The sequence below is a fragment of the Ovis canadensis genome, chromosome 9, assembly GCF_042477335.2.
Source record: "Ovis canadensis isolate MfBH-ARS-UI-01 breed Bighorn chromosome 9, ARS-UI_OviCan_v2, whole genome shotgun sequence".
Classification (NCBI taxonomy): domain Eukaryota; kingdom Metazoa; phylum Chordata; class Mammalia; order Artiodactyla; family Bovidae; genus Ovis; species Ovis canadensis.
The window spans coordinates 96,600,342-96,614,445 of record NC_091253.1 but is presented as its reverse complement, the minus strand read 5'-3'; the positions used below and the strand labels follow the sequence as shown (position 1 = coordinate 96,614,445).

At 38.2% G+C, this 14,104-nt stretch overlaps 1 protein-coding gene across 1 annotated transcript in view; it reads left to right on the top strand.

The window, feature by feature from the left end:
- Positions 1-4,513, top strand: part of DECR1 (2,4-dienoyl-CoA reductase 1) — a 40,786-nt gene extending 36,273 nt beyond the window's left edge. The window contains exons 7-10 of the mRNA XM_069600655.1: positions 490-562; positions 3,263-3,409; positions 3,890-3,952; positions 4,056-4,513. Of these exons, the coding sequence (XP_069456756.1) occupies positions 490-562; positions 3,263-3,409; positions 3,890-3,952; positions 4,056-4,115 (343 nt within the window). The 3' untranslated portion in view covers positions 4,116-4,513. The remainder of the gene's footprint in view (positions 1-489; positions 563-3,262; positions 3,410-3,889; positions 3,953-4,055) is intronic.
- The last annotated feature ends 9,591 nt before the right edge of the window (positions 4,514-14,104 follow it).

Sequence of the window (14,104 nt, the reverse complement as noted above, 5' to 3'; positions counted from 1 at the left end):
AATGTTGCAGACACTGGGATCTAATGTACTATAAGTAAAGTTGCATTGAACTTTATAAGTGCAGGACTGAACTCCAGACAATGAGAGGAAGAGACATGATTCTCTCAGTTCTTTGTGCTAAATAATGGTAGCCTCTTTAAATATGTATACTGATACTGGTCTTCATACTAAAATGTGAATGGTAGGTAGTCTAGCATAGTGCTTAGGACACTGAAATGTAAATATTATATAGTACAGAAGACTGTGATTAAGGGCACATATTCTTGTGCTGGACTGCTAGAAGTTGACTCACTAGCTGTATGACCCAGAGAAAATGATTTATTTTCTCTGTGCCTCAGTTTCCTTGTCTGTAACAGAGGGAATAATAGCAGTACTTACCTACTGGAGTTGCAGTCTCTGGCATGTAGTAAGCATGTCGTAAGTCTTGGTTAATAGTATTTGTAATTTATAGTATAGTATTTTAGAAATCTGTACTGTTTTAATTTTTAGGTCTCTTGCAGCTGAATGGGGTAAATATGGAATGAGATTCAATGTGATTCAACCGGGGCCTATAAAAACCAAAGTAAGTTTTGGTTTGCTTATGATCACATTTTGAATGATTAAGAAGTGGACGATTAATAGGTACATTCTGAAATATGCAGCATTCTCCAAGGATACCAGAGTTTGGAGCCCTGGTAGAAGGGCAGAGGGTTTTGGTATTATCCAACATAAGAAATCGGAGAAGGTGATGGCACCCCACTCCAGTACTCTTACCTGGAAAATCCCATGAATGGAGGAGCCTGGTGGGCTGCAGTCCATGGGGTGGTGAAGAGTCAGACATGACTGAGTGACTTCACTTTCACTTTTCACTTTCATGCATTGGAGAAGGAAATGGCAACCCACTCCAGTGTTCTTGCCTGGAGAATCCCAGGGACGGGGGAGCCTGGTGGGCTGCCGTCTATGGGGTCGCACAGAGTCGGACATGACTGAAGCAACTTAGCAGTAGCAGCAGTAGCAGTAACATAAGAAATAAGGAGCTGGGAAAGAAAATAGTAGTTACACAACTCCTTCATAAGGTCTATTTTAGTGTCTTAATATAATATTTCTGGGATCTTCTATGCCTTGAATTTTGGCATTTTGTCTGATTTGCTTTAATGATCTGTTATTATATTTCTTATTTTTTACTATATTTTACAGGTTCTTACTTTGACGTCCTTTTTTTAAAAAAACCATGGAAATTTAACTATATTTTAAATTTAAGAGATGCTTTCTAAATTTATCATATAAGCTTGGTCTTATATGTAGAAAATAGGTAGCATTTTCTTTGAGTCATATCTGTGCCTTTTCACTTTAAACACTCATGTCATCTAATTCCTGTGTCTCTGGGATTAAAAGTTCTTCTGATGGCATTCTACCTGTAATCAGATATTCATTGAAATTCATATTATCACTTATGCTATTACAGACATTGCTCAAAAAGTTCACAGGTTCTCTGTTCTCTCACATTATCCCAAATAACTTCATTCTCATATCTTTTTGTTTTCATGTAAAGCAGGAATTTTTAATCCCACTTGGAATGTTGCTTTGAAGGCCCAGGTGAAATTTGCTAACTTTAACTTAATAAACTGAGAGGGCTTCCTTGGTGCCTCAAACAGTAAAGAATCCACCTGCGATGCAGGAGACCTGGGTTTGATCCCTGGATCAGGAAGATCCCCTGGAGAACGGAGTGGCTACACACTCCAGTATTGTTATATAAATGGAAAATAATGCTAAGGAACATTTGCCTTATGGTGGTTCTGGGTTGTTAAATATTAACATGAAGATGGTTGTATTAATTAAGTAGTTTGAAGGGTGGAACATAGAAAAACTGCCTAAGTGAAACTTGACTGAATATCTTATTTGTTTGGCACTTAAATTATAAAATATGATAAAATTAATGGAAAAATAATTCAAATGCACATATTAAAATACTTGATTCAGAGTATCACTGTGTTAAGCACTGTCTGAAAAGGACTAAACAGTCATCAAAACTTCATTCTAGGACCTCAATATCTAGGAAAGGTCATCTGCATTTTATTATTTATTTAATGTATATTTACTGAGTGCCTTCTGTGTGCAAAGGTGCTGAGAAAGATATAAAAACAGTTATGACAAAATGCTTGCCGTCAAGGAGCTTTAGTCTAGCTAGCAATCTAGGTATGAGTTTTATGCAAATGACAAGCATATAATTTTAAAGAAATTAAAAGAAAATTAAAGTATGGAAACTCTGTAGCCAGCACTGATAGAACCAGGTTTGAGACCTTTGTCTGTGATTTTCTTCATACCTGTCTAGGGAAAGCTGAAGGACGCACAAGGAGCCTGTGTGTGCTTGCTCTGTCTCATGTCTGTGTTACTGAAAAGAATTGTCACCCAGACTTCCAGGCACTAGTGGAGGAAAAGTCAATGATTTTTATTAATCAATGTGCATGCATACTTTGGGCTTCCCAGCTGGCACCACTGGTGAAAAATAAAAACCCACCTGCCAATGCAGGATACATAAGAGGTGAGGGTTCGATCCCTAGGTTGGGCAGATCCCCTGGAGGAGGCATGGCACCCCACTCCAGCATTCTTTCCTGGAGAATCCTCATGGACAGAGGAGCTAGGCAGGCAACAGTCCATGGGGTCACAGAGAGTCAGACACGAATGAGCAAACTGTCACACACTCACGAGCACACGCGTGCAAACTTTATCTTGGTCTGCTCCTTTTCGTCATTAACAGAAGGCAGAAATCGTTCCGCAGATTTAGTTATGGTTTTTCTCTCTCTGGGACCTACTTGAATTTGATATTACTACATACTGATTTTCTTCCTTTCCTATGATTTTGAGAAAAAAAGGAGGAGAAGGAATTTCCTCTTAAATATTTTCTACTTGGCTCATTTTTCTGTGTTAAATCAAATGACAGTAGCCCCCTTGCTTCCGTCACACTAAACTTGTACATATTTCAGAGTATTTGTGTATACATTTTCTCATTTCCCAGGCAACAATTTTGTGAGATAGCTCAGACAGGCACCCTCATTTTACTTATGAAGAAACTAATGTAGAAAGGTTATATGTTCTAGTGGTTTTTTAAGGGTCAATATTAGGCAAAATGAATGTGGAAGAATTTGGCAAAACTTTTGCTTATAGGCAGTAAGATATGAACAGGCTGCCTTAGTAATATTCCATTTATTGCAAATTTAGTTCTTAAATAGGATTTTTTGTTTTTGTTTTTAAAAGCAACCTAACTATTTTCTTAACTTCTAAGGGTGCCTTTAGCCGTCTTGACCCAACCGGAGCATTTGAAAAAGAAATGATTGACAGAATTCCCTGTGGTCGTCTGGGAACTGTGGAAGAACTCGCAAATCTTGCTGCTTTCCTTTGTAGTGATTATGCTTCTTGGATTAATGGAGCTGTAAGCATAGTTTTTTCTCTCAACACTTTTGGGAGGTGGATTTGGGGTGGGGAGGTGGATTTGGGGTGTGGAGGTGGATTGTAGAACCAACCCTGATGATGTTGAATGTAAATATGATTTAAATTATTTAATTAGCTGTATTTAGTATGTTATTTATAATATAGAAATACTAATATAGTTTAAGCTTATGGAGTTGATTCATTTATAAATTAATTTTATTAAATGCAAATAACTCTGGTAGACATGCCTTTAAGCTGATCTGTAAAACTGGGTAGAATTTGAAATCATAGAAATGATGGAAAGAGGATTTTTAAGAGAGTAAATCAATTTAGATTTAATTGTCAGTTTTGTCTTTAAAACTTGTGCTTGGATTGAAAGTGTCAAAGAGATATTCCAATCAGTTAGGAGGGAGAAGTGGCTAATGGTTTAGAAAACTTTTTAAAAGAAGTTAATTTCACAGCTTTTATTATCATTTTTTAGGTAATTAGATTTGATGGTGGAGAGGAAGTACTTATTTCAGGGGAATTCAACAGTCTGAGGAAGGTAATGCCATTTTGTGAATATAATACAATATTAACAGTGAGGATACTAAGCTTTAAAAACACTCAAGAACCTCATTAAATTGACTTTTTTCTTTTTGTGGTAGGTCAGCAAGGATCAGTGGGACATAATAGAAGGACTTATCAGGAAGACCAAAGGCTCCTAAAACTACTCTGGCCTCATCTTGGTTATAATGGAAATTATGCAGACTATCTATAATGATTTGAATATTTTCAGGTCTAATAAATTGTTAATTAGCACACATTCCTAGAATGTGTATTATATGCTAGGCCAATGGTAGGTAGATCTTGTACATTAAAAGATGAATAAGATGGGATATTGTCTCTTCAAAGAATTTTTAAACAATAAAAACAGGAAAGTGAAAGGCTATAAATAGAACTGAAAGGTGCTTAGAAATGCAGAGAAAGGGACAGATATTTGTAACTGGAGAAAATCAGGAGAAACTTAATGGTGGAAGTAGCATTTAAGTTACATGTTAAAACTATGTCTTTGGTGAGGGTGTCTAAAAGAAAACAGAGGATTTACAATAAATCTAATAATGGACTCTGTCTTTTCAGTGTATTTCCTTTTCATTGTACTTATGAATTGTCTTCTTTAACTCAGTATTAATTCAGTTTTAACTCAGTATTAACTCAGTTAACTTAGTATTAATTCAAACAAGTTTTTTCCAGGACCTATTTTGTAACCAGAAATTTTATTTGGCAGTAAGAACAAAACATGAGTAATCTACAGCATTTGTACTCTTAAAACTCATTATCTAACAGGATAGATAAACTTGTAAATAATTATTTATGATTCATTGTGATAAATATTCGAGCAGGGTTATGGAGGGGGAAGTAATTCATTCTGTTTCTAGAGTTTAGAGAAAGTGACGCCTAGTAGATAGCATTTCATCTCAGCATTTAAAGGATATATTCTCTATGACTTACAATTACCAGAAGGAAAGGATGAGGTGGGGAGGAATAGACTGGGAGTTTGAGATTGACATGTATACACTGCAATATTTAGGATGGATAGCACAGGGAACTCTGCTCAATATTCTATAATAACCTAGATGGGAAAAGAATTTGGAAAAGAATAGAGAAAAAAACTTTTTTAATAAAATGGTTCTTGTTTGGGAATGCATGTAAGAATTAAAGATTTTAAAATTTAAAAAATAAAAAACTAAAATAAAAAAATAAAGATAAGAGAAAAAAAAAAAATAAAAAATAAAATGCTTGTTTTGAAAAAAATAAAATTACTAGAATAGGAAATGCTAAAAAAATTAAGTGTGTATTCTCTATGTAGAAAAGATGAACAAAGCTTATAAAATCTTTTTGTGTATGATTTCATTTTATTCCATATTTAATTTGACTAATTTGTCATCCTAAGAATCAAATAACAAAAAATCCACAGTTTCAAGTTGATATAGATATAATTTTGAGTTTATATTTTAAAAAAGTATTTTGCTTTCATTATTGTTGTTTAGTCATTAAGTCATGACTAACTCTTTCGTGACTCCATGGACTGTATAGCCCTCCAGGCTCCCCATCCATGAGATTTCCCAGGCAAGAATACTGGAGTGGCTTGCCATTTAGGAATCATTCATTATATGCTCGGCAGACTGACTTTCCCTATTGCCTAAGTTACTAAGAGAGGGCACCAGCAGCTTCCATCTTACCTCCTGCAAAAGAATCTAGGTTTTCAGTTTGAACTTATATACTATAAACCTGATATACAAATCCTTATTACATTGATGTTAATTATATGCATTAATTACATTAAATTGTGTACATAAATGGCTTCGAATTTGTATCCTTTACATGTATGATAATTTTGCCTTTTACCTTTTACCTATCTCCATTTACCTTTAAAAATAACCATTTCCTCTCTTCTATCCACATCTTTCTTCTTTATTTTTAAATTATCAATATTTATTATGGTGTAGGGAAAAAAAGTGACAGTAGTTGCATAAATGACTTTTGTAAGTTTCATCACTCTTATTTTCTTCATGATAAAATTCAAAATTGCAATATCTGCTTCACAGGGTTGTTATGAGGATTAGGTGAGAGAACTGAAAACACCATGTTAAGTGTCAAGCACGCAAATGAAAGAAAAGGCCCTTCTGTTTTTCTACTTTTTGATTTTTAAGAAGTTATTATCAGAAAATGTGAGAATACGAAAGAATAAAAAAATTGAAAGTTAACTTTCTAAAGCAAACTTCTGTTAACATTTTGGTATGTTTATTTTCAACTTTTTGCCTTTTTTCATTTAATCTTTATTTTTTTTATGAAAGTAATTTGTTTATATAATTTATATAGGAAAGAGTACACTGAAATCCCCACTCCAAAGCTGTCTTCCCATGTAACTATCTTCAGTTCTTCTAATTTTTTTTTCTGGAATTACATGAGATTGCAAAGGGTTGGACATGACTGAATGACTAACATGTTTTGGGCTTCCCTTGTGGCTCAGCTGCTAAAGAATCCACCTGCAGTGCAGGAGACCCCAGTTCAATTCCTGGTTTGGGAACATCCCCTGGAGAAGGGAAAGGCTACCCACTCCAGTATTCTAGCCTGGAGAATTCCATGGATTGTATAGTCCATGGGGACACAAAAAGTCGGACATGACTGAGCGAATTTCACTTCTGCTTCATTGACTATGCTAAAGCCTTTCAATGTGGGGATCACAACAAACTGGAAAATTCTTCGGGAGATGGCAATACCAGACCACCGTACATGCCTGCTGAGAAACCTGTGTGCAGGTCAAGAAGCAACAGTTAGAACTGGCCATAGGACAACAGACTGGTTCCAGATTGGGAAAGGAGTATGTCAAGGCTGTATATTGTCAGTATTTTTAACTTATACGCAGAGTACATCATGCAAAATGCTAGACTAGATGAATCACAAGCTGGAATCACGATTCTCAGGAGAAATATCAACAACCTCAGATATGCAGACGATACCACTTTAATGGCAGAAAGGGAAGAGGAACATCACCTCTTGATGAAGGTGAAAGGGGAGAGTAAAAAAGCTGGCTTGAAACTCTATATTAAAAAAACAACAACATGGAAAATAGAAGGGAAAAAAGTGGGAACAGTGACAGATTTTATTTTCTTGGACTCCAAAATCACTGTGGACAGGGACTGGAGCCATGAAACCAAAAGATGCTTGCTTCTTGGAAGGAAGTCTATGACAAACCTAGACTGTGTATTAAAAAGCAGACACATCAATTTGCCAACAAAAGTCTGCATAGTCAAAGCTATGGTTTTCCCAGTAGTCATGTATGGATGTGAGAGTGGGACCATAAAGAAGGCTGGGTGCAGATGAATTGATACTTTCAAATTATGATGCTGGTGTGTCTTCGTGTCTTCTTGGATTGCAGTACCTTGGACAGCAAGGAGATCAAACCAGTAAATTAATCCTAAAGGAAATCAATCCTAAGTTTTCATTGGAAGGACTGATACTGAAGCTGAAGCTCCAATACTTTGGCCACCTGCTGCAAACAGCTGACTCGCTGGAAAAACCCTGATGCTGGGAAAGATGGAAGGCAAAAGGAGAAGCGGGGGCGGAGGATGAGATAGATAGCATCACCAACTCAATGGACATGAATCTGAACAAACTACGGGAGACAGTAGAAGACAGAGAAGCCTTGTGTCCTGCCGTCCACGGGGTCACAAGGACTTGGACGCGACTTAGCAACTGCACAAAGACTCCAGCTTTCTTTTAATTTCCACTTGCGTGGAATAGCGTTTTCCATCACTATACTTTCAGTCTGTATGTGTCCCTAGGTCTGATGCGGGTCTCTTTTAGGCAGCATATACACAGATCTTGTTTTTTAATCCATTCAGCCAGTGTGTCTCTTTTGGTTGGAGCATTTAATCTGTTTACATATAAGGTAATTATTAATATGTGCTTACTTCCATTTTGTTAATTGTTTTGTTTACATGATTCTTTTTCTTCTTTTGTGTTTCCTACCTAGAGAAGTTCCTTTAGTCAGTCAGTCAGTTCAGTCAGTTCATTCGCTCAGTCGTGTCCAGCTTTTTGCGACCCCATGAATCACAGCACACCAGGCTTCCCTGTCCATCATCAACTCCCAGAGTTCACTCAGACTCGCGTCCATTGAGTCGGCGGTGATGCCATCCAGCCATCTCATCCTCAGTCGTCCCCTTCTCCTCCTGCCCCCAACCCCTCCCAGCCTCAAAGTCTTCTCGAATGAGTCAACTCTTCACATGAGGTGGCCAGAGTACTGGAGTTTCAGCTTTAGCATCATTCCTTCCAAAGAAATCCCAGGGCTGATCTCCTTCAGAATGGACTGGTTGGATCTCCTTGCAGTCCAAGGGACTCTCAAGAGTCTTCTCCAACACCACAGTTCAAAAGCATCAATTCTTCAGCGCTCAGCCTTCTTCACAGTCCAACTCTCACATCCATATATGACTACTGGAAAAACCATAGCCTTGACTAGACGGACCTTAGTCAGCAAAGTAATGTCTCTCCTAAGTTCCTTTAGCATTGTTTTTTCAGGCTGATTTGCTTGGGTTGAATTCTCTTAGCTTTTGCTTATCTGTAAAGCTTTCAATTTCCCTATCAAATCGGAATGAGATCCTTGCTGGGTAGAGTAATCTTGGTTGTATGTTTTTCCTTTTCATCACTTTAAATATAGCCTGCTACCCCCTTCTCTCCTGCAGAGCTTCTAAAGAAGCTTATGGGGATTTCCTTGTATATTATTTTTGCTTTTCCCTTGCTGCATTTTTTCTTCGAATTTAATTTTGAATTAATTTTTGTTAGTTTGATTATGTCTTGATGTGATTCTCCTAGGGTTTATCCTTTATGGGATTCATTGGTCTTCCTGGGCTTGGGTTGCTATTTTCTTTCCCATGCTAGGAAATTTTTTTCTATAATATCTTCAAATAGTTTCTCATATCCTTTCCTTTTCTCTTCTGGGATTCCTCTAATTCTAATGTTAGTGCATTTAGTGTTGCCCCAGAGTTCTCTAAGACAGTCTTCAATTTTTTTCCCTCTTTTTTTTTTTTTTTTATTCCACTCCTTGGGAGTTATTTCCACCATTCTATTTTCCAACTCATTTATCTGTTCCTCTTTCTCATTTATTCTGCTATTAATTCCTTCTATGTCAGGGAATGTTTAACAAGAGGATTCCTACGTGCTATTTCTCATAAATCCTCTATTCCTTATCAGTTTCTATTGTCAGAAACTAGTGGAACGGCAAGCCGCTCCCAGGACTGAGATCATAGGATGAGACAGGCTTGAATCTCCTTCAGTAAACATTCTCCTTATGACAAAACTGCTTAGTCTCGATCCTCTTTCTTGAGATGTGGATTGTCTCCTGACCTTGTGGCCATTATTGATCCCTTGTTCACTAGGTAACAGTTGCCATACGTTTGGTTTTCTTATCTTTATCATTGTCGAAAGAAATTTCTTGTACCACAGCCTATATATAATCACAGAAAGATCATTAAAGCACCTTTGCTCCATCAGAGCTTGGGTCCCCATGTCTTTCTTTCTCTCTCTCTCTCTCCCTCCCTCTGGCTCTCTCTTTCACTTTCTTATCGTCGACTCCAGACCACCAGGTTCCGATCCATTAAAGGACCCCAACACTTCTACTGTATTTTTCATTCCATTTGCTGTTCATCTCTGTTTGTTCTTTAGTTCTTCTAGGTCTTTGTTAAACATTTCTTGTATTTTCTCAATCTATGCCTCCATTCTATTTCTAAGATTTTCAATCATTACAAGTATCAGTCTAAATTCTTTTTCAGGCAGATTGCCTATTTCCTCTTCATGTATTTAGTCATATAGATTTTTACCTTGGTCTTTCATCTGTAACATATTTTTTTGTCATGTCTTTTTTTTTTTTTTAAATAGATTCCTGTCTTCTGGTTGTTTGGCCTGAAGTTTCTAGCACTGGAAATTGCAGGCAGTTGGGTAGAGCTGGGTCTTAGTGTGAAATGTGGACCTCCAGGAGACCTTACTTTGATTAATATCCCCTGGGTTCTGATGTTTTCTGTTAGTCCAGTAGTTTGGACTTGGCACTCCCAGTACAGGAACTCAGGCCTGACCTCTGGCCTAAGAACCAAGATCCTGCAGGTTGTGCAGTGTGGCAAAAAGAAAAAAAATAATAAATAAATAAGAGTAACAAAGAATACCAAATAAATTCAGAATATTAACATATGTTAGAGAATATGTATATGAAACAACTGGAAGGTAAAACAGAACCCCGATAACAAAAACAAAAAAGTGCTTCTGTCCTTCACAGGCTGCTCTGGGCTGAATGCTTGGGGGACTGCCAGTAACTTCTCCTGATATCTATTCCCTGAAGGTCCCTCCCCATCTAGCTTGTCTCTTCCTCCTCTGTGAGCAGAAGGAGCCTTGGAAGGTGGTGGATCAGGTGCAGGGCCTCAGCAGGTCCCCCAGGCCGAGTTGGTGCGGGGATGTGAGCCACATTCCCCTCTGATCCTCCAATGCCCAGGTCCCTTCCTGCCCCCACTGGCCCCTCAAGGTAAGTGTGCCTCTTCAGGTGTATGGATACCTCCCCTCCTCCAGCTTCCCCCAGGGGCCCTGACCGCCTTCAGCCTCCCCTTATTCCCCCTCCTTCCCCCCAAAGTCCTGTCCTGTTGCTCCAGGATTTATCCCATCCACCTGGGTGTTGAAGTCCCCACAAGTGTCTGGCAGTGTCTTGGCTTTGCAGAGATGTGGGCTCCATGTGCTCCCTCTCCTCCATCTGGACACTACCCCTTCCACCCCTTCATTTTATAAAGAGAGCTGAAGCTCAAGGAAGTTAGGACTTGACCAAGGTCGTACGATTAAGCTAAGCTTATGTTTCCTGCTCAACTGGACCAGATTCTTAGGATCATCATTTTAACCAGGAGACAACAATAAGGTCTTTATGAGATACAGTTCTATTACAAAAGCCTGAAAAGAAAAAGACCCATTAATTTTTTGGCATGGGGGGATTGGTTCTTGATCAATTTTATTTTGTTGTAACTGAACATAAAATATTTGTTGTATTTTCATAAATTCATTCACAGCCTCAATCCCTTTAACTTCAATTTCCTTCCAAGGTCTTGCAGTTCTCAAGTGTACAGTAATATAACCCTTGGTTCTGGAGACAGAAAACATGGTGCTTAATACAAAATCTCAACTCCTTACGCTGGTAGAGGTGATCTTGCCTGCTTTATCTTATACATCCTCTCCCCCAACCCAGGCTCACAGCAGCTTTCTTTCTATTCCTCAGAATTATTCGGCCTAGGGCCTTTGCACTAGCAGTTTATTCATCCTATGAATGTGCTTTACCTTATCTTTATAAAGCTGGCTTTTTTAGGGATGCTTTGGACACCATTAATTTTTCAAAAATAATTTTAACTGACCTATGATTGCTAAAAATACTCAAATCATGAATTTTCACAAAGAGAATTTGGTTGTATAACCACTAAGCAGGTAAGAAACAAAATATCACCAGGCGTTCAGAAGCCTTCCTTATGTTCCCCGCTGTGACTCCATTTTTCTCCCTAAAACTAACCGATATTTCGACTTCTAACATCTAAGTTAAGCTGCTTTTGAAGTTTCTATTTAGAATTATAAAACATGTATTCTTATATTTTTGGATTTTATCTACATAGCAATTGCTTTGTCTTTGTTCAGTTGCCAAGTTGTGCCCAATTCTCTGCAACCCCATCAACTATAGCACACCAGTTTCCCCTACCTTTCACCATCTCCCTGAGTTTGCTCAAACTCATGTCCATTGAGTCAGTGATGCCATCCAACCATCTCATCCTCCGTCACCTTTTTTTCATCTTGCCCTCAGTCTTTCCCAGCATCAGAGTCTTTTCCAATGAGTCAGCTCTTCCCATCAGTTGGCCAAAGTACTGGAGCTTCAGCTTCAGCATTAGTCCTAGTGAATATTCAGGACTGATTTCCTTTAGGATGGACTAGTTGGATCTCCTTGCAGTCCAAGGGATTCTCAAGAGCCTTCTCCTACACCACACAGTTCAAAAGCATCAATTCTTCAGTGCTCAGCTTTCTTTATAGTCCAACTCCCACATCCATACATGACTACTGGAAAAACCATAGCTTTGACTAGATGGATTTTGTTGGTAAAGTAATGTCTCTGCTTTTTAATATGCTTTCTAGGTTTGTCATAACTTTTCTTCCAAGGAGCAAGTGTCTTTTAATTTCACAGCTGCAGTCACCATCTGAAGTGACTTTGGAGCACAAGAAAATAAAGTCTGTCACTGTTTCCACTGTTTCCCCATCTCTTTGCCATGAAGTGATGGGATTGGATGCCATGATCTTCATTTTTTGAATGTTGAGTTTTGAGCCAGCTTTTTCACTCTCCTCTTTCACTTTCATCAAGAGACTCTTCAGTTCTTCTTCCTTTCTGCCATAAGGGTGGTGTCATCTGCATGTCTGAGGTTATTGATATTTCTCCCGGCAATCTTGATTCTAGCTTGTGCTTCATCCAGCCCAGCATTTCTCATGATGTACTCTACATATAAGTTAAATAAACAGGGTGACAATATACAGCCTTGATATTCTTTTCCTAATTTGAAACCAGTCTGTTGTCCCATGTCCAGTTCTAACTGTTGCTTCCTGACCTGCAAACAAATTTCTCATGAGGCAGGTAAGGTGGTCTGATATTCCTATCTCTTTTAAGAATTTTCCACAGTTTGTTGTGATCCACACAGTCAAAAGCTTTGGCATAGCCAATGAAGCAGAAATAGATGTTTTTCTGGAACTCTCTTGCTTTTTCTATAATCCAGTGGATATTGACAATTTGATCTCTGGTTCCTCTGCCTTTTCTAAAGCCAGCTTGAACATCTAGAGGTTCTTGGTTCATGTATTGTTGAAGCCTCACTTGGAGAATTTTAAGCATTACTTTACTAGCGTGTGAGATGAGTGCAATTGTGCAGTGGTTTGAACATTCTGTGGCATTGCCTTTCTTTGGGAAGGAAACTGACTTTTCCAGTCCTGTGGCCACTGCTGAGTTTTCCAAATTTGCTGACATATTGAGTGCAGCACTCCAACAGCATCATCTTTTAGGATTCAAAATAGCTCAGCTGGAATTCCATCACCTCCACTAGCTTTGTTCGTAGTGATGCTTCCTGAGGCCCACTTGACTTTGCACCCCAGGATGTCTGACTCTAGGGGAGTGATTGAACCATCATGGTTATCTGGGTCATGAAGATCTATTTTGTATAGTTCTGTGTATTCGTGCCACCTTTTCTTAATATCTTTTGCTTCTGTTAAGTCCATACCATTTCTGTCCTTTATTGAGCCCCTCTTTGCATGAAATGTTCCCTTGGTATGTCTAATTTTCTTGAAGAGATCTCTAGTCTTTCCAATTCTATTGTTTTCCTCTCTTTCTTTGTACTGATCACTGAGGAAGGCTTCCTTATCTCTCCTTGCTATTATCTAGAACACTGCATTCATATGGCTATATCTTTCCTTTTCTTCTTTGCCTTTCATTTCTCGTCTTTTCTCAGCTATTTGTAAGGCCTCCTCAGACAACCACTTTGGCTTCTTATATTTCTTTTTTTTTGAGAATGGTTTTGGACACCACCTCCTGTATAATGTTGTGAACCTCTGTCCATAGTTCTTCAGGCATTCTGTCTGTCAGATCTAATCCCTTGAATCTATTTCCCACTTCCCCTGTATAGTCATGAGGGATTTGATTTAGGTCATACCTGAATGGCCTAGTGGTTTTCCCTACTTTCTTCAATTTGAGCCTGAATTTTGCAATAATGAGCTGATGCGGGAGCCACAGTCAGTTCTCGGTATTGTTTTTGTTGACTCTATAGAGCTTCTTCATCTTTGGCTGCAAATAGTATAATCAGTTTGATTTTGTTATTGACCATCTGGTGGTGTCCACGTGTAGGCTTGTCTCCTGTGTTCATTCTCATAGTTATGTAACATTTCACCATACGAATATACCAGTTTAATGCTCAGCTATTGGTAGACATTGGATTATTTCTAGTTTGGGTTATGTCAAATACAATGCTGCTTGCTTTAAGCATCCTTTTTTTTTTTTTTGGAAGATACATACACCTTCCTCTGTTAGGTTGCTAAGCCTAAAAGTGAAATTTCTGGATTGTGAAGCATGTGTGTGTGTGCTTTGTCACTCAGTCGTGTCTCTTTGCAACCCAAT